General features: G+C 48.2%; 1 protein-coding gene across 1 annotated transcript in view; it reads left to right on the top strand.

Moving 5' to 3' along the window:
- Positions 1 to 24392, top strand: part of LOC147123789 (sideroflexin-5-like) — a 262042-nt gene that overhangs the window by 61002 nt on the left and 176648 nt on the right. The window contains exons 4-5 of the mRNA XM_085976043.1: positions 16746 to 16772; positions 23334 to 23388. Of these exons, the coding sequence (XP_085832169.1) occupies positions 16746 to 16772; positions 23334 to 23388 (82 nt within the window). The remainder of the gene's footprint in view (positions 1 to 16745; positions 16773 to 23333; positions 23389 to 24392) is intronic.

Below are 24392 nucleotides of genomic sequence, written 5' to 3'. Positions count from 1 at the left end.
CCTAAAGCGCTTTACTGTTGTAATGTAGGAATCGTGGCAGCCAATTTGCACACACCAAGATCCCTCAAGCAGCAATGAGATAATGGCCCAGAAATTCGGGTTGGGGGCTTCCCGCGGGTGTAAGCCCCCGACCTGCACTTACCTTGTGCCCCGGCCGTTGAGCTGTGGGCCCGCGTGGAATTCCGATCCTGGGCCTGCTCCAGCTGCCGGCGTGCAGTGCTTGCGTATCCCAGGGGCGCAGTTAGTTCGATGCGTCCCCTGGGATCACGTGGGCCATGGAGAGCCAATGGTAGCAGGGAATGTTTCATTCATAAGTTTGACAGGAAGACCTGTCCAACTTAGAAATACTACGAGCCCCAAAACATCACTAAATCTTCAAATAAATTTATTTTTAAAATCACATTTTTAAAATAAACTATAAATTACATGAAATAACTATTTTAAACAATAATTTAAACTTTTGCAAAAAATAATTTTATTTTCTAATGGGGCTAAAAATAAACTTGCCTTTCTTTAAAGTATTTAAAAATAATAAACCTGTGGAAAAAATGTTTTAATTTTAATTAATTCACCACTTACCTTGTAAAAAGCAGGCCTTGCGACTGCTTTTTAAATGTGTAAATTCTGGAGACTTACCCTCCCGGGAAAACCTGCAAAGAAAACCGCAAGTTCGATGCGCACGCGCTGCCTCTCCGGCACAGGCGTTCGAACTCTGAACCCCTGCTTTTAGGGGAACGGAAGTGCCGGTTTCCCGCGCATGCGCAGTGCATGCAGGAAACCGGCACTTCCATTGGGCCCACGGGGCCGTGGAGACCCGAAGTTCTGGGCCATTATAATGTGTTTTTAGTGATGTTGGTTGAATGATAAATATTGGCCAGGACATTGGGGATAACTCCTCTGCTCTTCTTTGAAATAGTGCCCTGTGATCTTTGAGTGGGAAGATGGGGCCTCACTTTAACATCTCATTTGAACGACGGCACCTCCGACAGTGCGGCGCTCCCTCAGTACTGACCCTCCGACAGTGCGGCGCTCCCTCAGTACTGACCCTCCGACAGTGCGGCGCTCCCTCAGTACTGCCCCTCCGACAGTGCGGCGCTCCCTCAGTGCCGCCCCTCCGACAGTGCGGCGCTCCCTCAGTGCCGCCCCTCCGACAGTGCGGCGCTCCCTCAGTACTGACCCTCCGACAGTGTGGCGCTCCCTCAGTACTGCTCCTCCGACAGTGCGGCCTCCCTCAGTACTGCCCCTCCGACAGTGCTGCGCTCCCTCAATACTGCCCCTCCGACAGTGCGGCGCTCCCTCAGTGCCGCCCCTCCGACAGTGCGGCGCTCCCTCAGTGCCGCCCCTCCGACAGTGCGGCGCTCCCTCAGTACTGCCCCTCCGACAGTGCGGCGCTTCCTCAGTACTGCTCCTCCGACAGTGCGGCGCTCCCTCAGTACTGCCCCTCCGACAGTGCGGCGCTCCCTCAGTACTGCCCCTCCGACAGTGCGGCGCTCCCTCAGTACTGCCCCTCCGACAGTGCGGCGCTCCCTCAGTACTGCCCCTCCGACAGTGTGGCGCTCCCTCAGTACTGCCCCCTCCGACAGTGCGGCGCTCCCTCAGTACTGACCCTCCGACCGTGCGGCCTCCCTCAGTACTGCACTGGGAGTATTAGTCTAGATTTTGTGCTCGAGTCTCTGGGGTGGGAATTGAACCAACGACCTCTGACTGATAGACAAGAGTGCTACCAACTGAGCCACCCCTGACATGTGGTCCACGTGTAGATAGGGGGGAAGAAGGAATAGGGCAGGCTCACTTGCCACAGTTGAATTGCCTGTCTGAGGCTTGCTGTCCAGGAATGCAGATGAATATTGGTCATTTGGCTAGGGAGGTAAAGTGTGGGAGGGTTAGTTAGTCCCCAATTAATAATACCCCAAGATAAGCTGGTGTCTTCAGGAAAGGCAGAGAGGAAAAAAGTTAAAGGTAAAACAGAGTGAAAACTGAGCTGTGGTTTTGCACAATGGCGAAGCAAATTATCAAACTGTTCCACTAGAAAAAGAAATTGCTTTTGAGTTGGGTGTTTTAATCTGATCTCTCAACTGTCAGCTACTGAATTGCCCTTTCCCATTCCTGATGCTGACAGATATATTGGCTGTAAAATCCACCTTGATCTGCTGAGAGACAGCTCTGCAGTTTCCTTTTAATGTGTTTAGGGTCACAGGCTGTGAAGACTCGAGTTTGAAAACATGCCACGGCCTGCATGCTGGGCTGTCTGAACTGTGGAGAAGAGGATGTGTGTGCAGGTACCTTGCATTTGACATTTCCTTCCCCTTCCCCCCCCCCCCCCCCCCCTTAGGTGTTTTGCACCTTGTAGTGGCCACTTCTGGGAGCAGCTCTCCAGCGCAGGGTAAAGTGTTCTGGCCCAAAGCCTTAATTTGCCTCATGCACAGCTTTTGTGGAGGCATCCAACACTCCAACCGTTGATGGCCACATTGGGGGGCCCCAGGAATATCGATCGCTGAGTAACAATTGTGGCAGATAACTGGGAACCACCCCTCCATTACACTATTAACTCTGTATAGTGTGTGAGAGAGAAAGATAGTGTAACGTACTAAATATGACACGCATGTCGCTCCGACGCACAGCACGTCACACGCACCGGCTAATAGAGACAAACATTAGGGATATTAGGGATACAGGTGGAGTTAGGGTAACAGAGGGACGGGCGTTGATGGATGAATGTCTGTTTCTCTCCTAAAAAATGAGCCATTTCTAGATCCGGATGGGCCACATTCAGTGGCCTGCCTGGCAGGATGCTGAGTAAAGTGTTGGTGCTGGAGAGGTTGTAATGACCGTGTGAGAAAGTTTGTGTTTGTGCCTGGAATCCCAGGCGCATTGGATTAGAGCAGGGCCACTGAGAGCATGAAGTGGCAGAGGCCAGGTTCTTGCCATGGAAGGAGTGCAGCGAAGATTCACCAGGCTGATACCTGGGATGGCAGGAATGACGTATGAAGAGAGATTGGGTCGATTGGGCTTATATTCGCTAGAGTTTAGAAGAATGAGAGGGGATCTCATTGAAACTTATAAAATTCTAACAGGACTGGACAGACTAGATGCAGGAAGGATGTTCCCGATGGCGGGGGAGTCCAGAACCAGGGGTCACAGTCTAAGGATAAGGGGTAAGCCATTTAGGACTGAGATGAGGAGGAATTTCTTCACCCAGAGAGTGGTGAACCTGTGGAATTCTCTACCACAGAAGGCAGTTGAGGCCAATTCATTAAATATATTCAAGAAGGAGTTAGATATATTTCTTAAGGCTCAAGGGATATGGGGAGAAAGCACGGTACTGAATTTGGATGATCAGCCATGATTGCATTGAATGGTGGAGCAGGCTCGAGGGGCCGAATGGCCTACTCCTGCTCCTATCTTCTATGTTTCTATGTAACATGACCCCTTGCACCTGCAGAGTTGCCTTTGCGAGTTCAGCTAGGTAATACAGCAAGGATCGTCATTCTTATGGAGCATCACAGGTGTCTGTGTGAATGAATGGGGCGGCAACCTTTCAACTCCGAGAGATCGCAGCCTCACATCCCATCTGTGACCGCACTAAGGCCCCTTGTACAAGTACTTACCCTCTCCCTCCGAGGGCTGAGTGGCTATGGGGTGGTGAATATGTTATTCAAGCCACTTGCAGATTTTTAAAGGAATAGTTTAGGATCAATGACCTACCTGTTTTGTTTTGAGAGGGTAGGGGTCCCAGTGAAATAATGATCGCATTTGCAGGTACAAGCTGCTGATAACCAGTGTTGTCACTGGCCATGACACACACACAACTTCCATCGTAGTGGTTGCCTTCCGGTTGGTGAAATCTGTGGAATTGGCTGCCACGTTTCCTACAACAGTGACCACACTTCACAAAGTACTTTTTCACACAAATCATTAAAAGTAGCGACACCGGTTAATAAGGCCATAAAAAAGCAAACCAAGCACCGCTGGAGCGGGTTGATTTCTAGAGGGATAGGATTGAAAAGCAGAGAAGTTATGTTAAACTTGTCTAGAACCTTGGTTAGATCACACTTAGTACTGGGAACAGTTCTGGTCTCCATTTTATAAAAAGAATGTAGAGGCACTGAAGAAGCAAAATATATTTACAAGGATGATACCAGAATGGAGAGGTTATAACTATCAGGAAAGATTGAGCAAGCTGGGGCTCTTTTCTCGAGGGGAACAAAGAAAGCTGAGGGGTGACCTGATAGAGGTCTTTAAGATTATGAAAGGGTTCGATAGGGTAGACGTAGAGAAGATGTGCCACTTGTGAGGGAGACCAGAACTAGGGACCATAAATACAAGACAGTCACTAATAAATCCAATAGGGAATTCAGGAGAAACTTCTTTAGCCAGAGAGTGGTGAGAATGTGGAAATGCTGTACATTCTATGTGATACCTCATTGTTTGTAAAGCGCTTTGGGACGTCTTGAGATTGTGAAAGGCACAGTAAAAGTGGGAGTTTTTTCTCAGAACCCACAGGTCTAGGGTGATGTGCAGAGCTCTCTGTACTAGCATTGAAGAGTAGTCACGGGTTTGACGGGCCAAATGGCCTCCTCCTGTGCTGTAACCATTCTATGAGTTGTATGGCAGGGATGTTACAGGGGAACAGGAGGAGGCCATTCAGCTCCTTGAGCCAGTCCTGCCATTCAGTTGGATCATGGCTAATCTGCACCTCAACTCCATTGACCTTCCTTTGCTCCATATCCCTTGATGCCCTTTCCGAACAAAATTCAATCGATCTCAGTCTTGAAAGCAACAATTGACTCCCAGCTTTTTATGGGGGAGAGTTCCCGATTTCCACTACCCTTTGTGGAAGAAAGTGCTTCCTGATGTCACTCCTAAATCGCCTAGCTCTAATTTTAAGGTTGTTCCCTCTTGTTCTTGATACCCCCACCAGAGGAAATAGTTTCTATCTTCAGTACTCTGTCGTATCCCTTTATCATTTTAAATTAGACCCCCCTCCATCTTCTAAACTCAAGGGAATACAAGCCTAGTTTATGCAAGCTGTCCTTTTAATTTAACTTTCTTTTTAGCCCTAATGGCAAATTGTCAAAGTAAAACGGTCTTTAGAGTTGCCAGCTTTGCCCCCAATCAAACAAAAAAAGAACACAGGTCAGAAATGTCAGACTTGAAGTAGTGCAGGTGATGAGCTGATAGCTTCAGTGCTGATGTATCGTTGGATGAAGTGAAAACTAATTGAAAACAGGAAATAATGTCTGCACATCATCAAATACAGGAGCGAATAGAAAAATGGACTTTTGGATTCACAGTCTGATTCTTGCCGTCCAGTTCACACTTTTCCTAACTGCTCAGTCTAACCCTATCCTCACCTTTGCAAGTGTGCTAGTGTTGGTGTGAGTCCACTCTTGTCTTTCACAGCTGTGAGCAGGCATGTTTAGATTTCCTGTTTATATTTTTAAAAAATCTGCCAAATGGGCACACGTCACTCATTTCATCGATGAAAAGACAAAGTGCCAAGTGTTTCTTTATTTGGTCTACACTTTCCCCTCCGACCGCCTCCCCCTCACAAGCACACTTCCACAGCCGAGAGGGGCGCAGGACAACTCGGCCTTCTCTAATGGCACTCTGTAGTCAATTGCTCATGTGTGTATGTTGTTGGGGAATAACAAATTCTGAGGTAAATTCCCTCTTGGGGAACAGGCTACAGAATCCGCCGGGAATCGGTGAATTTACCCTTCTGTCTATACAGTCAACTCCTGGTAACTTGAAGCTCCTTATTTTCTTTAAAAGATTTGAATTATCCAACTTGAAATGCTATATGTATATTAAAGGGAATAGCAGCCCCCTGTGTATATTATAGAGAATAGCAGCCGCTGTGTATATTATAGAGAATAACAGCCCCTGTGTATATTATAGGGAATAGCAGCCCCTGTGTATATTATAGAGAATAACAGCCCCCGTGTATATTATAGAGAATAGCAGCCCCTGTGTATATTATAGAGAATAGCAGCCCCCGTGTATATTATAGAGAATAGCAGCCGCTGTGTATATTATAGGGAATAGCAGCCCCTGTGTATATTATAGAGAATAGCAGCCCCTGTGTATATTATAGAGAATAGCAGCCCTTGTGTATATTATAGAGAATAGCAGCCGCTGTGTATATTATAGAGAATAACAGCCCCTGTGTATATTATAGAGAATAGCAGCCCCTGTGTATATTATAGAGAATAGCAGCCGCTGTGTATATTATAGAGAATAACAGCCCCTGTGTATATTATAGAGAATAGCAGCCCCTGTGTATATTATAGAGAATAGCAGCCCCTGTGTATATTATAGAGAATAGCAGCCGCTGTGTATATTATAGAGAATAACAGCCCCTGTGTATATTATAGAGAATAGCAGCCCCTGTGTATATTATAGGGAATAGCAGCCCCTGTGTATATTATAGAGAATAGCAGCCCCTGTGTATATTATAGAGAATAGCAGCCGCTGTGTATATTCAATTTCAATTTCAATTTTATTTGCCATATGTAACTAGTACAATGGAATGCTTACTCCCCGATCATATTATAGAGAATAGCAGCCCCCTGTGTATATTATGGAGAATGACAGCCCCTGTGTCTAATATAGAGAACAACAGCCCCCGTGTCTATTATAGAGAATAACAGCCCCCGTGTATATTATAGGGAATAGCAGCCCCTGTGTATATTATAGAGAATAGCAGCCCCTGTGTATATTATAGGGAATAGCAGCCCCTGTGTATATTATAGAGAATAGCAGCCGCTGTGTATATTCAATTTCAATTTCAATTTTATTTGCCATATGTAACTAGTACAATGGAATGCTTACTCCCCGATCATATTATAGAGAATAGCAGCCCCCTGTGTATATTATGGAGAATAGCAGCCCCTGTGTATATTATGGAGAATAGCAGCCCCTGTGTATATTATGGAAAATAGCAGCCCCCTGTGTATATTATGGAAAATAGCAGCCCCTGTGTATATTATGGAAAATAGCAGCCCCTGTGTATATTATGGAGAATGACAGCCCCCGTGTCTAATATAGAGAACAACAGCCCCCGTGTCTATTATAGAGAATAACAGCCCCCGTGTATATTACAGGGAATAGCAGCCTCTGTGTATATTATAGAAAATAGCAGCCCCTGTGTATATTATAGAGAATAGCAGCCCCTGAGTATATTATAGAAAATAGCAGCCCCAGTGTATATTATAGGGAATAGCAGGCCCTGTGTATATTGTAGGGCATAGCAGCCCCTGTGTATATTATAGGGAATAGCAGCCCCTGTGTATATTATAGGGAATAGCAGCCCCTGTGTATATTATAGGGAATAGCAGCCCCTGTGTATATTATAGGGAATAGCAGCCCCTGTGTATATAAGAACATAAGATAAGAACATATGAAATAGGAGCAGGAGTAGGCCAATCAGCCCCTCGAGCCTGCTCCGCCATTCAATAAGATCATGGCTGATCTGATCCTAATCGCCAATCCACTATCACAGAACCATCTCCTGAATCTAACAGAATTAGACACACGAAATAGGAGCAGGATCAGGCTACACGGCCCCTGGGCCCGCTCCGCTACCCACAGGGCCATGACCGATCCGAACCTAGACTCATGTCCAAATTCCTGCCCGCTCCCCGTAACCCTTAATTCCCTTTACTTCTAGGAAACTGTCTATTTCTGTTTTAAATTTATGTAATGATGTAGCTTCTACAGCTTTTTGGGGCAGCATATTCCATGGACCTACCACCCTCTGAGTGAAGTAGTTCCTCCTCATCTCAGTTTTGAAAGAGCAGCCCCTTATTCTAAGACCATGCCCCCTAGTTCTAGTTTCACCCATCATCGGGAACATCCTCCCCGCATCCATCGATCCAACCCCTTCACAATCTTATATGTTTCAATAAGATCGCCTCTCATTCTTCTGAACTCCAATGAGTAGAGTCCCAATCTACTCAACCTCTCCTCATATGTCCATCCCCTCATCCCCGGGATTAACCGAGTGAACCTTCTTTGTACTGACTCGAGAGCAAGTATGTCCTTTCTTAAGTATGGACACCAAAACTGTACGCAGTATTCCAGGTGCGGTCTCACCAATACCTTGTACAACTGAAGCAATACCTCCCTATTTTTATATTCTATCCTCCTAGCAATGAAAGCCAACATTCCATTGGCCTCCTTAATCACTTGCTGCACCTGCATACTAACCTTTTGAGTTTCGTGCACCAGGACCCCCAGATCCCTTTGTACTTCAGTACTTTCCAGTTTCTTGCCATTAAGGTAATAACTTGCTCTACGATTTTTCCTGCCAAAGTGCATAACCTCACACTTTCCAGTATTGTATTTCATCTGCCAAATCTCTGCCCACCTACTTAGCCTGTCTATGTCCCCTTGCAGGTTTTTTATGTCCTCCTCACTCACTACTTTCCCTCCCATCTTAGTATCATCTGCAAACTTTGATATGTTACACTCGGTCCCCTCCTCCAAATCGTTAATATAGATTGTAAAGAGTTGGGGACCCAGCACTGACCCCTGCGGAACACCACTAGTTACTGATTGCCAGTCTGAGAATGAACCATTTATCCCAACTCTCTGCCTTCTGTTAGATAGCCAATCCTCTATCCATGCCAGAATATTACCCCCAATCCCGTGATTTTTTATCTTAAGCAATAATCTTTTGTGTGGCACCTTGTCAAATGCCTTTTGGAAGTCTAAATACACTACGTCCACTGGTTCCCCTTTATCCACCCTATATGTTACTTCCTCAAAGAACTCCAGCAAATTTGTCAAACATGACTTCCCCTTCATAAAACCATGCTGACTTTGTCCTATTAAATTATGATTATCCAAATGTCCTGTTACTGTCTCCTTAATAATGGACTCCAAAATTTTACCTACCACAGATGTTAGGCTAACCGGTCTATAGTTTCCAGCCTTCTGTCTACTGCCCTTTTTAAATAAGGGAGTTACATTAGCAGTTTTCCAGTCTGCCGGGACGTTTGCCGAGTCCAGGGAGTTTTGGAAAATTATTACCAATGCATCCACAATCCCTACCGCCACTTCCTTCAAGACCCTAGGATGTAAGCCATCAGGTCCAGGTGATTTATCCGCCTTGAGTCCCATTATTTTACCGAGTACCACTTCCTTAGTGATTTTGATCGTGTTTAGCTCCTCCCCCCCCTTTAGCCCCCTGTTTGTCCAGTGTTGGGATATTCTTAGTGTCCTCTACTGTAAAGACTGATACAAAATATTCATTCAGTGTTTTTGCCATCTCCATATTTCCCACCATTAATTTCCCGGTCTCATCCTCTAAGGGACCAACATTTACTTTAGCCACCCTTTTTCTTTTTAAATAACTATAAAAACTCTTACTCTCTGTTTTTATATTTTTTGCTAATTTACTTTCATAATCTATCTTCCCTTTCTTAATCAATCTTTTTGTTATTTTTTGCTGTCTTTTAAAGTTTTCCCAATCCTCTATCCTCCCACTAGATTTGGCTACCATATATGCCCTTGTTTTTAGTTGAATACTATCCTTAATTTCTTTACTTAGCCACGGATGGCTGTCTTTTCTTTTACACCCTTTTCTTCTCAGTGGAATATATATTTTTTGGAAGTTGTAAAATAACTCCTTAAATGTACACCACTGATCATGTATCGTGGTGTACATTTAAGGAGTTATTTTACAACTATTCAAAAAGGGGGGTAGGGAAAAAGCAGGTAATTACAGACCTGTAAGCCTTACATCAGTTGTGGGCAAAATGCTGGAGTCCATCATTAAGGATGAAATAGCGGAGCACTTAGCAAATGGGGACAGGATAGGACAGAGTCAACATGGATTTACAAAGGGTAAATCGTGCTTGACTAATCTATTGGAATTTTTTGAGGGAGTAACTGGTAGAATAGATGGGGGAGAGCCAGTAGATGTGGTGTACCTGGACTTCCAAAAGGCCTTCGATAAGGTCCCACATAAAAGATTAGCATGGAAAATTGAGGCTCATGGGATAAAGGGGAAAGTTTTGGCGTGGATAGGGAACTGGCTGTCAGATAGAAAACAGAGAGTTGGAATAAACGGCTCATTTTCTGAATGGCAGGCAGTAACAAGTGGGGTACCACAGGGATCTGTCCTGGGCCCCCAGCTGTTCACAATTTACATTAATGACCTGGATCAGGGAGTCGGATGCAGCATTTCCAAATTTGCAGACGACACTAAACTAGGAGGGGGGGTGGGCTCAGAGGAAGAGACCAGGAAGCTCCAGAGCGATTTGGACAGACTGGGCGATTGGGCGGATAAATGGCAGATGCACTATAATGTGGACAAGTGCGAAGTTATCCACCTTGGGTGCAGGAACGGGAGGGCAAATTATTATTTAAATGGCAATAGATTGGGAGAGGGGGAAGTACAGAGAGACCTGGGTGTTCTTGTACACCAGTCACTGAAGGCGAGCATGCAGGTGCAACAGGCGGTCAAGAAGGCAAACGGTATGCTGGCCTTCATAGCAAAAGGGTTAGAATACAGGAACAGGGATACCTTGCTGCAGCTGTACAGGGCACTGGTGAGACCACACCTCGAGTACTGTGTACAGTTTTGGTCGCCTCATCTGAGGAAGGATGTTCTTGCCATGGAGGGGGTGCAGCGGCGATTCACCAGGCTGATACCAGGAATGGCGGGAATGACCTATGAGGAGAGACTATGTAGTTTAGGGATGTACACACTGGAGTTTAGAAGATTGAGAGGGGACCTCATAGAAGTGTATAAAATTCTGACAGGTCTAGACAGACTGGATGCAGAAGGAATGTTTCCCTTGGCGGGTGAGAACAGAACTAGAGGACATAATTTAAGGATAAGGGCTAAACCATTTAGGACAGAGATGAGGGGGAATTTCTTCACTCAGAGAGTGGTGAACCTGTGGAACTCATTGCCACAGAGGGCAGTGTACGCCAGCTCATTAAATATATTTAAGAGGGAATTAGATATATTTCTACGGGCAAAAGGGGTTAAGGGTTACGGAGAGAAGGCGGGGACGGGATACTGAATTAAAGGATCAGCCATGATCTCATCGAATGGCGGAGCAGGCACGAAGGGCCGAATGGCCTACTCCTGCTCCTATCTTCTATGTATCTATGTATCTATGTCTTACCCTTTAATCTATTTTCCCAATCCACTCTACTCAATTCCGCTCTCATACCTTCATAGTCTCCTTTATTCAAGCTTAGCACGCTTGTTTGAGATCCAACCTTCTTACCCTCTAACTGAATATGGAATTCAACCATGTTATGGTCACTCATTCCAAGGGGATCCTTTACTAGGACATTTTTAATTAATCCTGTCTCGTTACACAGGACCAGATCTAAGGTTGCTTGCCCCCTGGTCGGTTCAGTTACATACTGCTCAAGAAACCCATCCCTAATACACTCAATGAACTCATCCTCAAGGCAGCCCTGCCCAATTTGATTTGTCCAATTAATATGATAGTTAAAATCCCCCATAATTATAGATGTTCCCTTATTACAAGCCTCAACTATTTCCTGATTGATACTCCGTCCAACAGAGTTGCCACTGTTCGGAGGCCTATAGACTACGCCCACTAGTGTTTTTTTCCCCTTATTATTCCTTATCTCCACCCAAACTGTTTCATTATCCTGATCTTTTGACCCAATATAATTTCTCTGTATTACAGTGATTCCTTCCTTTATTAACATAGCCACCCCACCTCCCCTTCCTTCCTGCCTGTCCTTCCTGATCGTTAAATAACCTGGTATGTTTAATTCCCAGGCATTGTCACCCTGCAGCCATGTTTCTGTAATGGCCACAAGATCATACCCATATGTAGTTATTTGTGCCATTAACTCGTCTATTTTGTTACGAATGCTACGTGCATTCAGATAGAGAACTTTCAAAGATGTTTTGTGACACTTAGTTCCTGCTTTTGCCCTTTTTATTACTTTACCTTGTACTCCATACCTTCTGCCCCTTCCTGACACGCTCTGGTTTTTAATTTCCCCACTGCTACCTAAGTCTATGACCTTCTCTGTTGTCATTTTTATTATTTGCTCTCTAGGAACCTCCCCCCCACTAGTTAGTTTAAAGCCCTCTCTACAGCCCTAGTTATATGATCCGCCAGGACTCTAGTCCCAGCACTGGCCAAGTGAAGCCCGTCCCAACGGAACAGCTCCCTCCTGCCCCAGTACTGGTGCCAGTGTCCCAGGAAGCAAAACCCATTTCTCCCACACCAGTCTTTGAGCCACGCATTTAACTCTCTAATTTTATTTGTCCTAGCCAAATTCGCTCGTGGCTCAGGTTATTACCCTTGTGGTTCTGCTTTTTAATTTGGCCCCTAGCTGCTCAAACTCCCTCAGCAGAACCTCCTTCCTTGTCCTATATTATAGGGAATAGCAGCCCCTGTGTATATTATAGGGAATAGCAGCCTCTGTGTATATTATAGGGAATAGCAGCCCCTGAGTATATTATAGGGAATAGCAGCCCCTGTGTATATTATAGGGAATAGCAGCCCCTGTGTATATTATAGAGAATAGCAGCCCCTGTGTATATTATAGGGAATAGCAGCCCCTGTGTATATTATAGAGAATAGCAGCCCCTGTGTATATTATAGGGAATAGCAGCCCCTGTGTATATTATAGAGAATAGCAGCCCCTGTGTATATTATAGGGAATAGCAGCCTCTGTGTATATTATAGAGAATAGCAGCCCCTGTGTATATTATAGAGAATAGCAGCCCCTGTGTATATTATAGAGAATAGCAGCCCCTGTGTATATTATAGGGAATAGCAGCCCCTGTGTATATTATAGGGAATAGCAGCCCCTGTGTATATTATAGGGAATAGCAGCCCCTGTGTATATTGTAGGGAATAGCAGCCTCTGTGTATATTATAGGGAATAGCAGCCCCTGTGTATATTATAGAGAATAGCAGCCCCTGTGTATATTATAGAGAATAGCAGCCCCTGTGTATATTATAGGGAATAGCAGCCTCTGTGTATATTATAGGGAATAGCAGCCTCTGTGTATATTATAGGGAATGGCAGCTCCTGTGTATATTAGGGAATGGCAGCTCCTGTGTATATTATAGGGAATAGCAGCCCCTGTGTATATTATAGGGAATAGCAGCCCCTGTGTATATTATAGGGAATAGCAGCCTCTGTGTATATTATAGAGAATGGCAGCTCCTGTGTATATTAGGGAATAGCAGCCCCTGTGTATATTATAGGGAATGGCAGCTCCTGTGTATATTATAGGGAATAGCAGCCCCTGTGTATATTATAGAGAATAGCAGCCTCTGTGTATATTATAGGGAATGGCAGCTCCTGTGTATATTAGGGAATAGCAGCCCCTGTGTATATTATAGGGAATGGCAGCTCCTGTGTATATTATAGGGAATAGCAGCCCCTGTGTATATTATAGGGAATAGCAGCCTCTGTGTATATTATAGGGAATGGCAGCTCCTGTGTATATTATAGAGAATAGCAGCCCCTGTGTATATTATAGGGAATAGCAGCCCCTGTGTATATTATAGAGAATAGCAGCCCCTGTGTATATTATAGGGAATAGCAGCCTCTGTGTATATTATAGGGAATAGCAGCCTCTGTGTATATTATAGGGAATGGCAGCTCCTGTGTATATTAGGGAATGGCAGCTCCTGTGTATATTATAGGGAATAGCAGCCCCTGTGTATATTATAGGGAATAGCAGCCCCTGTGTATATTATAGGGAATTGCAGCCTCTGTGTATATTATAGGGAATGGCAGCTCCTGTGTATATTATAGGGAATAGCAGCCCCTGTGTATATTATAGAGAATAGCAGCCCCTGTGTATATTATAGGGAATAGCAGCCCCTGTGTATATTATAGAGAATAGCAGCCCCTGTGTATATTATAGAGAATAGCAGCCCCTGTGTATATTATAGGGAATAGCAGCCCCTGTGTATATTATAGAGAATAGCAGCCCCTGTGTATATTATAGGGAATAGCAGCCTCTGTGTATATTATAGGGAAGGCAGCTCCTGTGTATATTATAGGGAATGGCAGCTCCTGTGTATATTATAGGGAATAGCAGCCCCTGTGCACATTATAGCGATTAGCAGGCACTGTAAAATAGAGAACAACCAGCCCTGTGCAAAATCTAAAGAAATAGCTGACCTTGTGTATAGTGGGGAATTCCTTTTGGCATGGCTCGGTGTATTCTTGTGCATGCATTTTAAAATATATATATAGAAGTTACATGAAAGTACAGTACATTGGACAGTGTAGGAAGCAGCAGAATTAGAACAACTTGCTCGTGTAGAGGGTAAACACTGACACGGACTGATTGGGCTGAATGGCCGGTGTCCCAAAAGAACATAAGAAGTAGGAGCAGGAGTAGGCCATACGGCCCCGCGAACCATTCCATAAGATCTGATCTTCTGCCCCAACTCCACTGTCCCACCCTATCCCCATATCCCTCGATTCCCTTAGTGTCCAGAATTCTATCGACCTCCGACTTGAATATACTCAATGACTGAGCCTCCACAGCCCTCTGGGGTCGAGGCTCGAGGGGGGCGTATGCCTACGGCTGCTCCGATAACAGCATCAACATCAAGAAATCTGCACATTTAGCAACTGTGGCTCAAAGCTCAACGCCCCAAAGCGTGACGAGCAATAATAAAAACAAATCAATAGCACCCCCCCCCCCGGAGGGCTGTTGGTGTGATTGGGTTCCAAAGTGGGATTGATGGCTTCCTGAAACAGCAGCCTTGTTGGTTTAGAATTCCTTGAGGTGGGACACTAAAGAGATGTCATTAACCTTTAAATACACAGGCCCGTCTGCTCTTACACGTGTTTTTCTCTTCTCCCTTTCTTCCCCCATCCCCATCTGCTTGTTTTTCAGACACTCTTCTATTCTTCAGTGACATTTGTGATTGAAGGAAATGGCAAGTTATATTTGATGAGGTCAGTCGCCCCTTTACCACCAGAACCAAAATAAACACCAGCTCCAAAAAGACATGGTGGTGGGGGCAGGAGACAGTCGATGGTGAATTGGCAGGCCCTTTTCCTCCAACGTGCCCGTTCTGCGCTTTCGTCGAGGACCGATTTCACACCCCAGGCAGAACTTTCAACTTCAGCGGGGCTTCAGTGGAAAGAATAATCAGTTTGATAGGAAGAATACAAAAACAGAATTTTTTTTTTTAAATGATCAGAAACTATTAATTGTTGGTGTTCAGAGAGATTTAGGTGTCCTCGTACAGGAAACACACAGTTAGCATGCAGGTACAGCAAGCAATTAGGAAGACAAATGGGATATTGGCCATTATTGCAAGGGGGTTGGAGTACAACCCGTAAGGAAGTCGTACTACAATTGTACAGGGCCTTGGTGAGACCACACCTGGAGTACTGTGTGCAGTTCTGGTCTCCTTATCTGAGGAAGGATATGCTTGCCTTAGAGGCAGTGCAACGAAGGTTCACTAGATTGATTCCTGGGATGGGAGGGCTGTCCTGTGATGAGAGATTGTGTAGAATGGGCCGATACTCTCTGGAGTTTAGAAGAATGAGAGGTGATCTCATTGAAACATACAAGATTCTGAAGGAGATTGACAGGGTAGATGCTGAGAGGTTGTTTCCCCTGGCTGGAGTGTCTAGAACTAGGGGGCATAGTCTCAGGATAAGGGGTAGGCCATTTAAGACCGAGATGAGGAAGAATTTCTTCACTCAGGGTTGTGAATCTTTGGAATTCTTTGCCCGAAAGGTGCTGTGGATGCTGAGTCGTTGAGTATATTCAAGGCTGAGACAGATAGATTTTTGAACTCTTGGGGAATCGAGGGATATGGAGATCGGGCGGGAAAGTGGAGTTGAGGTCGAAGATCAGCCATGATCTTATTGAATGGTGGGGTAGGCTCAAGGGGCCGTATGGCCTACTCCTAATTCTTATGTTCTTAAATAGTCTTTGGTAACAACTGGAGACAGTCAATGACGAATTGGCAGGCCCTTTTCCTCCCATGTCCAATTTTTTTTTTTCCAACGTGCCCGTTCTGCGCTTTCGTTGAGGACTGATTTCACACCCCCAGGCAGAACTTTCAACTTCAGCGGGGCTTCAGTGGAAAGAATACTCAGGCGGGGTGTATAATGGGCATCCGACCCGCTACTGCCCATCTCACGCTCCCGCTAAAGTTGAAAGTTCCGCCCATGTTTGCCACTTGAGCCTCGCGCGAATCCACCCTTTTTAGGACCTCAAAACTGTGGAACTTCTCACCTTCCTCTGTCTTTCTCTCCTCTAACAAACCTACAGGGTTTCTAAAACGCAAGCTTGCCGACACCTCGCCCCTGCTTCCTCTTCTCTTCTATTCAATTCTTCCTTGATGGTGTTCTGTGCCATGCGGGCCTTGAGCCCTTCACCTAGGTTCGCCAGTGAAACATAACTACCTCGCAATCTGAGCTGTGTTGACTGATCCCTATCTGGTGGCAAGGTGCCTCCGCTGACTCCTGCAGTGGTGTCGAGTTGAGCTGGATCTTGTCTTCACCCAACGACGATCTCCACGCGCTCTTCACCAGGGTGATTGCAAAGCGATCGGGAGTGAAGCCTCCATCTGATTATTTCCCCTCCTTCATACTATCCCAATCGCTGACCCCACTGGAATGAACCAACTCGGCACAGACTGAGAATTGAAGCTCTCTTTACTACGCTGGGCAATGAGCCCCAGGGCCACCGTGCCACTGCCAATAACAATTTCTCTTTTTTGTCTTTACATTTTTAGCTTTGGGAGGCACAGAAGGTTCAACAGGTAAATTTTTCTTCTTTCAGTAATCCTAGTATTGTACACGTTTAGAAATAATACATTTTTTTAGTCGTTCATGGGATCTCGGCGTCGCTGGCAAGGGTAGCATTTATTGCCCATCCCTACTTGTACTTGAGCCGCCTTCTTGAACCGTTGCAGTCCGTGTGGTGAAGGTGCTCCCACAGTGCTGTTAGGGAGGGAGTTCCAGGATTTTGACCCAGTGACGATGAAGGACCGGCGATATATTTCCAAGTCAGGATGGTGTGTGACTTGGAGGGGAACTTGGAGGTGGCGGTGTTCCCATGTGCCTGCTGCCCTTGTCCCACCCACTTGTATTATGTGAAATATTTCAACGTGTTTTGTATTAATTCACATTTCATCATCCTTTTGTGAAGCCCTGTTTCTGTAAAGCTAACTGTTTGTGGCAGTGGTTGATCACTGTCTGATTTGCTCATTCTATGGGAAAGTGTTGCCATTATTTCGGATTAAGTGAGTAATGGAGAACCTAAGTCCTTGAACTCTGCTTCCATTTACAGTAGTGGTGATGTTACTGGATTAACAATCCAGAGAATAAGTGTTCAAATCCCAGCATGGCCGTTTGAGAATTTGAAGTCAGTTTTAAAAATAAAATTTAAAATCTGGAAATAAAAAAAGTAAAAATGACCATGAAACTATCGGATTGTCGTTAAAAACCCAATTGGTTTACAGATCTCCTTTAGGGAAAGAAACCTGCCATCCTTATCTGGTCTGGGCCTATATGTGACTCCAGTCCCACACCAACGTGGTTTGAAGTACCCTTTTGAAGTGACCTATCAAACCACTCGGTTGTATCCAGGGCAACGAGGGATGGGCATTAAATGCCAGCCTTGCTAGTGGCGCCTGCATCCCAAGAATGAATAGAAAACAAATGTGGAGTGGCTCCTCGAATGCCTCTGGGTAAGGTGTAACGATTTTCTTCACAATTTTCCCCTTCCGCCCCCAGAACCATGCTTCCAGCTCATGAGCCCCTTGTGTCAAGGATGGCCTGGTAGGTACCCGCTCTAAGGACAATGCTCGTGCTACACTTGGGTAACCATTCGAAGCTGCACAAGAGGGTCTCGGCTAGGAATAACCATTCCTTCCCCTGTAGAGGGCATGCAGTCTCCGCATTCTGTGCCTTCCTGCAGCCATACAATAGAGATGAGGAACTCAGTGGATTGGGAATGGAACTTGTGCCTGGCACACCGTGTGCCATCTTGGTACAGGAAACTTTTTTTTATCCGGCACGGACGGGACCGTCGTGCTGCCGGTTCATCAAAAATTCCGGATAACCGAAAGCTATAGTAAAAGATACGGAGCTGAGAGCTCCGTATAAAGCAACAACAGGTTCAAAACAATGGCCACAAGTTGCAAGCGTCGCTGTAGCTTAGCAACAGCTGCAGCCACACCCTTGCACAGTAACACATGGAGCAAGGCAAGTAATAAAAGTTACCTGAACCTACTCCTGAATTTTGCCAGTTAACCGACATTTCCGGTTATTTAGGTGCCGGTTAATCGAACGTTTCCTGTACCTGGAAAGCCATCTTTTCACCTGTGCAGTTTCTTCCCTTCACTCCTTTTTTTGAAGACTGTGGCCTAGAAATTCAGTTGGGCGCGCCAGCCGTTAGCGCCTTAGGAGGAGTAGATCTCGAGCGCTAGGCGCTTAGCGCCCGGGCGCAGCGCGATCTGCGCCTCGCCCCAACTTCAGTACACATTTAGCGCTGGGGCAAAGTCTTAGCGCGCGCCCTGCTGCACGCGCAGATCATGACGTCATTTCGTTGTGCAACGCCCTTTGTGCGCCCCGAACCGGAACTTCACTCGCGCCGGCCCATTGTGCGCCGGGCGGCCCTAACGACTGTGAAGTGGAACGGTACACAGCCGAGGCGGGCCGCGGGGAGCGCTAATTAAAGGGCACTTACCCTGCACTATAAAGGCCAGCCATTTTGCAGCATTCACTCTTGTGCAACGGTTTTTTGGAGAGAGACCAAGGAGGAGAGCTTACTGGTTTGGACCAACACTAGGACAGGTATTTTTGGCTCAGGCCAGAGCTTAGCAATTATCTTTGCCTTCATTGAGAGCTCAGTGTTTGCCAGCATATAATGGGGGCTGCATTGGGTGCCAACGCTGACTTTCAGCCTTATGCCAGAAGGGCTTACAGACGCCGTGAGAGAGTGGCAGCCCTGGCTAGACGCAGAGGGGGCAACAGGCGTCGCCAACTGAGGCCTTACCCACCCAGGGTATACCGCCAGCAGTCCTCCTATCTGACCATGTCTGCCGCGATGTGTGTTAGGAGGCTGCGATTCAGAAGGGAGGTGGTTGCAGACATCTGCCAGCTGCTTCAGAGATCTGCAGCCACAGCTGATGCGCAGGACGTCTCTGTCGGTGGCAGTGAAGGTGACGGTGGCTCTCAACTTCTGCCACCGGCTCCTTCCAATCCGCTGCTGGGGACATCGCTAACATCTCCCAGTTTGCCGTGCATTGCTGCATCCGCCAGGTGACCGATGCCCTTTTCAGAAGGAGACATCAATTCATCTCCTTCCCCATGACCCTGGACAAGCAGCAGCAGCGTGCAGTGGGATTTGCAAGAATAGCGGGCTTCCCCATGGTGCAGGGCGCCATTGACTGCACGCATGTGGCTTTGCGGGCACCTCTGGAGCATGCCGAGGATTACCGCAACCGGAAGGGCTACCATTCCCTCAACGTACAGCTGGTGTGTGACCACAGGCAGCGCATCCTAGCTGTCAATGCCCGCTTTCCAGGCAGCAGCCACGATGCCTTTATCCTGCGACAGACATGTTCCAGGCACAGCCTCACACAAGAGGATGGCTTATCGGAGACAAAGGCTATCCTTTGTGTACCTGGCTCATGACCCCGCTCCGCGCGCCCATGACCCCTGCTGAAGAGGCATACAACGAGAGCCATCAAGCGACTAAGAACATCATAGAACAAACAATCGGCGTCCTCAAGCAACGGTTCCGCTGTCTCGATCGCTCCGGGGGAGCCCTCCAGTATTCGCAGGAACGAGTCTCCCAATTCGTCATCGTTTGCTGCATGCTGCACAACCTGGCTATCCGCAGGACTCCGGCACTGCCACCTCACGTTGGACCACCACCTCAGGAGGAGGAGCAGGAGGAGCATGAGGAGGAGGAGGACGAGGAGTACCAGCCCAGGAGGGAGGCAGAAGGTCCAAGGGCCGCCCGTCGGCGGCTTATTGACCGTCACTTCTAGGCCCCCTGTCAGGGAATGGCTTGTGCCAATGAAAGAACATGATTGCAGCCGCTCCGCAAGCCCTCAGCCGGTTAAGGCAACAAACACTTCAAAGATCAAACATGGACAATGTTAATAAATAAAATGCTTTATTGTACAAACTCAGGGCCCTTCCCACATGAAAACCAAAAACAGACGAAACCCCCAAAAAACACTCAAACACATTAGTCGCTCCCACAACCTGGAGAGGATTAACAAAACAGTGCAACTAAAATGGCCGTCATCCTCGGCCTTCGTAAAAAACAAACATCACATCCTCGGCCTTCAAAAAACAAACATCCAATTCTCGGCCTCAAAAAACAAACATCCAATTCTCGGCCTCAAAAAACAAACACAACTGGCCACACATTCGACGTTTTGGCCCGCTAGGGCGATGCCTTGGCCATCTTTGTGTGGCCCCTGCCCGCCCTGCTGCTCCTCCTCAAAGTAAGGCCATTGGCTGCTGCAAGCCTGGGGGCAGGCTCCTGAGGGGCACATGTCGTGACGGCAGATGCCCTTGGGGGTCGGCCTAGTCGAGGTCTGGCCGTCGAGCGGGCAGCTGTTGAATGCTGCAGCTGTGGCTGGCCAGCATCAGTCGCTGCAGCAGCTCCTGCCAGCTCCACTGGGGGAGTGGCAGTGGCGGCTGGAGGAATGGGGGCAAGCTGGCGGATGGCAGGCGCTCGCTGGTCGCCTGAGACACTGGCACTCGCCCGGGCCAGCACTGCAGCATGCGCACCAATCTGCCGAGGGACAGACCGCTGTGCTGCTGCAGCGCGCCGGGTGCCCTGGCGATGCCTGGCTGACACAGCGAGTGTGGCAGCAGTGAGTGCCCGTGTTGACCTGTTCAGTGACCTCATCAGAGCACCCAGTGACTGCACGGCACCACTGATCAGCTGCCCACTCGCTGCCTGAGCTGCCCCGAATGCCGCCCGACTCGCTGCCTGATCTGCCCCGAATGCCGCCCGACTCGCTGCCTGCTCTGCCCCGAATTCCGCCAAACTGATGGCCTGTGAGGCCCCGACGTCGGTCACACTCCGAGAGAGGGACTCGATGGCCTCAGGCAACCGTGCCACTACCCCCATGAGCTCCGTGTGCTGGCGCTCCGAGTCCGCGGACAAGTCCTCGAGGCGTTCCATCTCCTCGGCGAAGACCATCTCCGGACTGGAGGCCGGACTCTCCCTCTGGGGAGAAGGCCGCCGAGCTGGCCGACCCTTCCTGCGTTGCTGGACGCCGCTGGGCCCAGCAATTGGACTCCCCTCCGACCCTTCCCCCCTCTGGGGAGAAGGCCGCTGAGCTTCCACCCCCCTCCCGCGTTTCTGCAGGCCACAGGTCCCATGAGCTCCCCTCCCCTCTGACACTTCCGCCACGCTCCCCTCCAGGGAAGACTTGTCCCCTACATTCGCATGGGTTGCCGTGGCTGAGGGTTCCCCTGATGGGCCGCCTTCCTCTTGCTCCTCCTCCTCCTCCTCTTCTGAGGGGCTGTCACTGGCAAGTTCAGGGACCTCCTCCTCACCATCTGAAAGCAGGAAGGCACAAGAGTAGCTTTAGAGTGAGGAGAGGGCGTCAGCGAGGGATGCATGAGTGGTGGCATTCAGCGCATTGGTCGGACAGTGGCAAAGGATGTAGATCTGATGCGCAAGTGGGACGAGAGAGGTCCAAAAGGTGATGTCCTTACCATTGGTGCCCAGAACAGGGTCGGCATCTCCACATGCAACGGGGCCAATCACCCGGCCACCCATGATGCGCTCCACGCGATGTTGCAGCTCGGTGAGCGGCTGGATCTGGGGTCGGCCTCCCCCGGTCGCAGTCCGGCTCTTCTTATTATTGGCCAGCTTGGCCTGCAAGAGAAAGGACGGCCTCTAAGTACAGTGTGTAGCCCTGATCTTGTGTGCACTGCCTCCCATGGTGGAATAGCCTGGCCAGTGTGTCGCCCTGATCTTGTGTGCACTGCCTCCCATGGTGGAATAGCCTGGCCAGTGTGTCGCCCTGATCTTGTGTGCACTGCCTCCCATGGTGGAATAGCCTAGCCAGTGTGTCGCCCTGATCTTGTGTGCACTGCCTCCCATGGTGGAATAGCCTAGCCAGTGTGTCGCCCTGATCTTGTGTGCACTGCCTCCCATGGTGGAATAGCTTGGCCAGTGTGTTAAGTACAGAATGTGCAATTGATGTTCATGCCTGTCCCATAGCTGCTGGATGAGGGCTGACCATTAGGGCTTTCAGGTCCCTTTGCCCATAATGTGAGGTGCACATGCAAGGATGAGGAGGACACTGGAAAGGGTACTCACCCTGACAATCCGAGTGAGGTCATTAAACTTTTTGCGGCATTGGACACCGCTCCTGGGGACCTCGCTGTTGGCTGACACCTTGCTGGCGACATGCCTCCAGGCTCTCCGGTAGACGCGGCCCGGCGCCTTCCTGCCATTGTCCGGGTACAAAATATGGCGCCTCTTCTCCACAGCACCAACCAGCACACTCAGATCAAGCTCTGAGAAGCGCTGCGCTCGTTCACGGGCCTTCTGCATGGCTTCAGGCGCTATTTGAGTCCAGCAGCAGTGTTCAGGCCTAGCTGGAGGGCTCCACTATCCAGGGCGTGGCAGCAGACCAAGTCGACCCTTCCCCCTTAAGAGCTGGCTGCGCCAGGGTGTCTGCTGTCAATCACGAGATGGCCGCACCTGCGCTGCGCCCGGCCTCGGCGCTCTCGCTCAGCACCTCCGGCTTAGCGCCTAAAGAGAGGCGTGCAGCGCCAGTTTTAGCGCTCGAGCAAACTCTTAGGGCGAAGCTAATGAATATCGGAGAAGTGGCCTCGATTTTGCGCCGGGCGCAAACTTTAGCGGCCGCCCGACTTTACCGCCCCAAAAGTGGCTACAATGAATTTCTAGGCCTGTACTCCTACTGAAGTTGTTCACTATCAATAGCCATTCTTCACGAGTGATTGTGCAGAGTGTGTCAGCAGGCTATTCAACCATGGGGGGGGGGGGGGCATCATCATTTCCCCCATCCCACCCCTCCGATTTTCCTTTTGACGTTTACATTGGACAGCAATCGCTATCAGAAAACCCAGGGAAGATGACACCCCATCCCTGCGGTGATTGAGATCAAGACTGAGATCAACTAATTCAGCACAGACGAGGGAACAAACCTGGGACCACAAACCAACATCCCAGTGCTCCGTAATGCAGCAATGTGGCAGTCCAACCCACTGCGCCACAGTGGTACAGTCTTGTGCTGTCCCCCCAGGCCATATTGAAAGACTTCTAATAGAGTGAACTTCTTCAGTTTTTTATTATTTTGATTTGCTTTCAGGCTGTTTTGCACCCAGACACCAACGAGAAGATTTTGATGCCATTCAGGATGTCAGGTATCTTTTAAATTTATTTTATAACCGCTATTTCCACTCTTGTCCCCTCATTTTTAAAGTAAGTATTTTCCCTTTGTCACTCTGAGACAGCCGCTATTCCTTGCCCGAGGGCACAGTCCCAGGGGCATTCTTCCGAGATGTGTGCGAGCAGGCTGCTTTGATCAGGTGCAGGCGCCCCCCCTCTCCCCCCGGTCCAAAGAGGAAGCAGCTATGCATTACTTGACCCGCCTCCCCCCACACATATGGGGAGAGAGTGGGGCAGTGGGATTAGTTTGGGATTGATACAGGGCTATAGGGAGAGAGCGGGGCAGTGGGATTAGTTTGGGATTGATACAGGGCTATGGGGAGAGAGCAGGGCAGTGGGATTAGTTTGGGATTGATAAAGGGCTATGGGGAGAGAGCGGGGCAGTGGGATTAGTTTGGGATTGATACAGGGCTATGGGGAGAGAGCGGGGCAGTGGGATTAGTCTGGAATTGATACAGGGCTATGGGGAGAGAGCGGGGCAGTGGGATTAGTTTGGGATTGATACAGGGCTATGGGGAGAGAGCAGGGCAGTGGGATTAGTTTGGGATTGATAAAGGGCTATGGGGAGAGAGCGGGGCAGTGGGATTAGTTTGGGATTGATACAGGGCTATGGGGAGAGAGCGGGGCAGTGGGATTAGTCTGGAATTGATACAGGGCTATGGGGAGAGAGCGGGGCAGTGGGATTAGTTTGGGATTGATACAGGGCTATGGGGAGAGAGCGGGGCAGTGGGATTAGTTTGAGATTGATAAAGGGCTATGGGGAGAGAGCGGGGCAGTGGGATTAGTCTGGAATTGATACAGGGCTATGGGGAGAGAGCGGGGCAGTGGGATTAGTTTTGGATTTATACAGGGCTCTAGTATAGAACTGGCCCAGACATGATGGGCCCAATGGACTTTAATGCTGTAAATTTCTATAGTTCAATTTGTTTCACGGTGAAACAAAAATAGTCCCAAAAAAAGTAACACTGAGGGAAAAAAA

The sequence above is a fragment of the Somniosus microcephalus genome, chromosome 2 (assembly GCF_052327205.1).
Source record: "Somniosus microcephalus isolate GS21.2 chromosome 2, FLI_Smic_1.0, whole genome shotgun sequence".
In the NCBI taxonomy this organism is placed as follows: domain Eukaryota; kingdom Metazoa; phylum Chordata; class Chondrichthyes; order Squaliformes; family Somniosidae; genus Somniosus; species Somniosus microcephalus.
The sequence above is the reverse complement of the archived record's forward strand: the minus strand, read 5'-3'. Positions and strand labels throughout refer to the sequence as shown.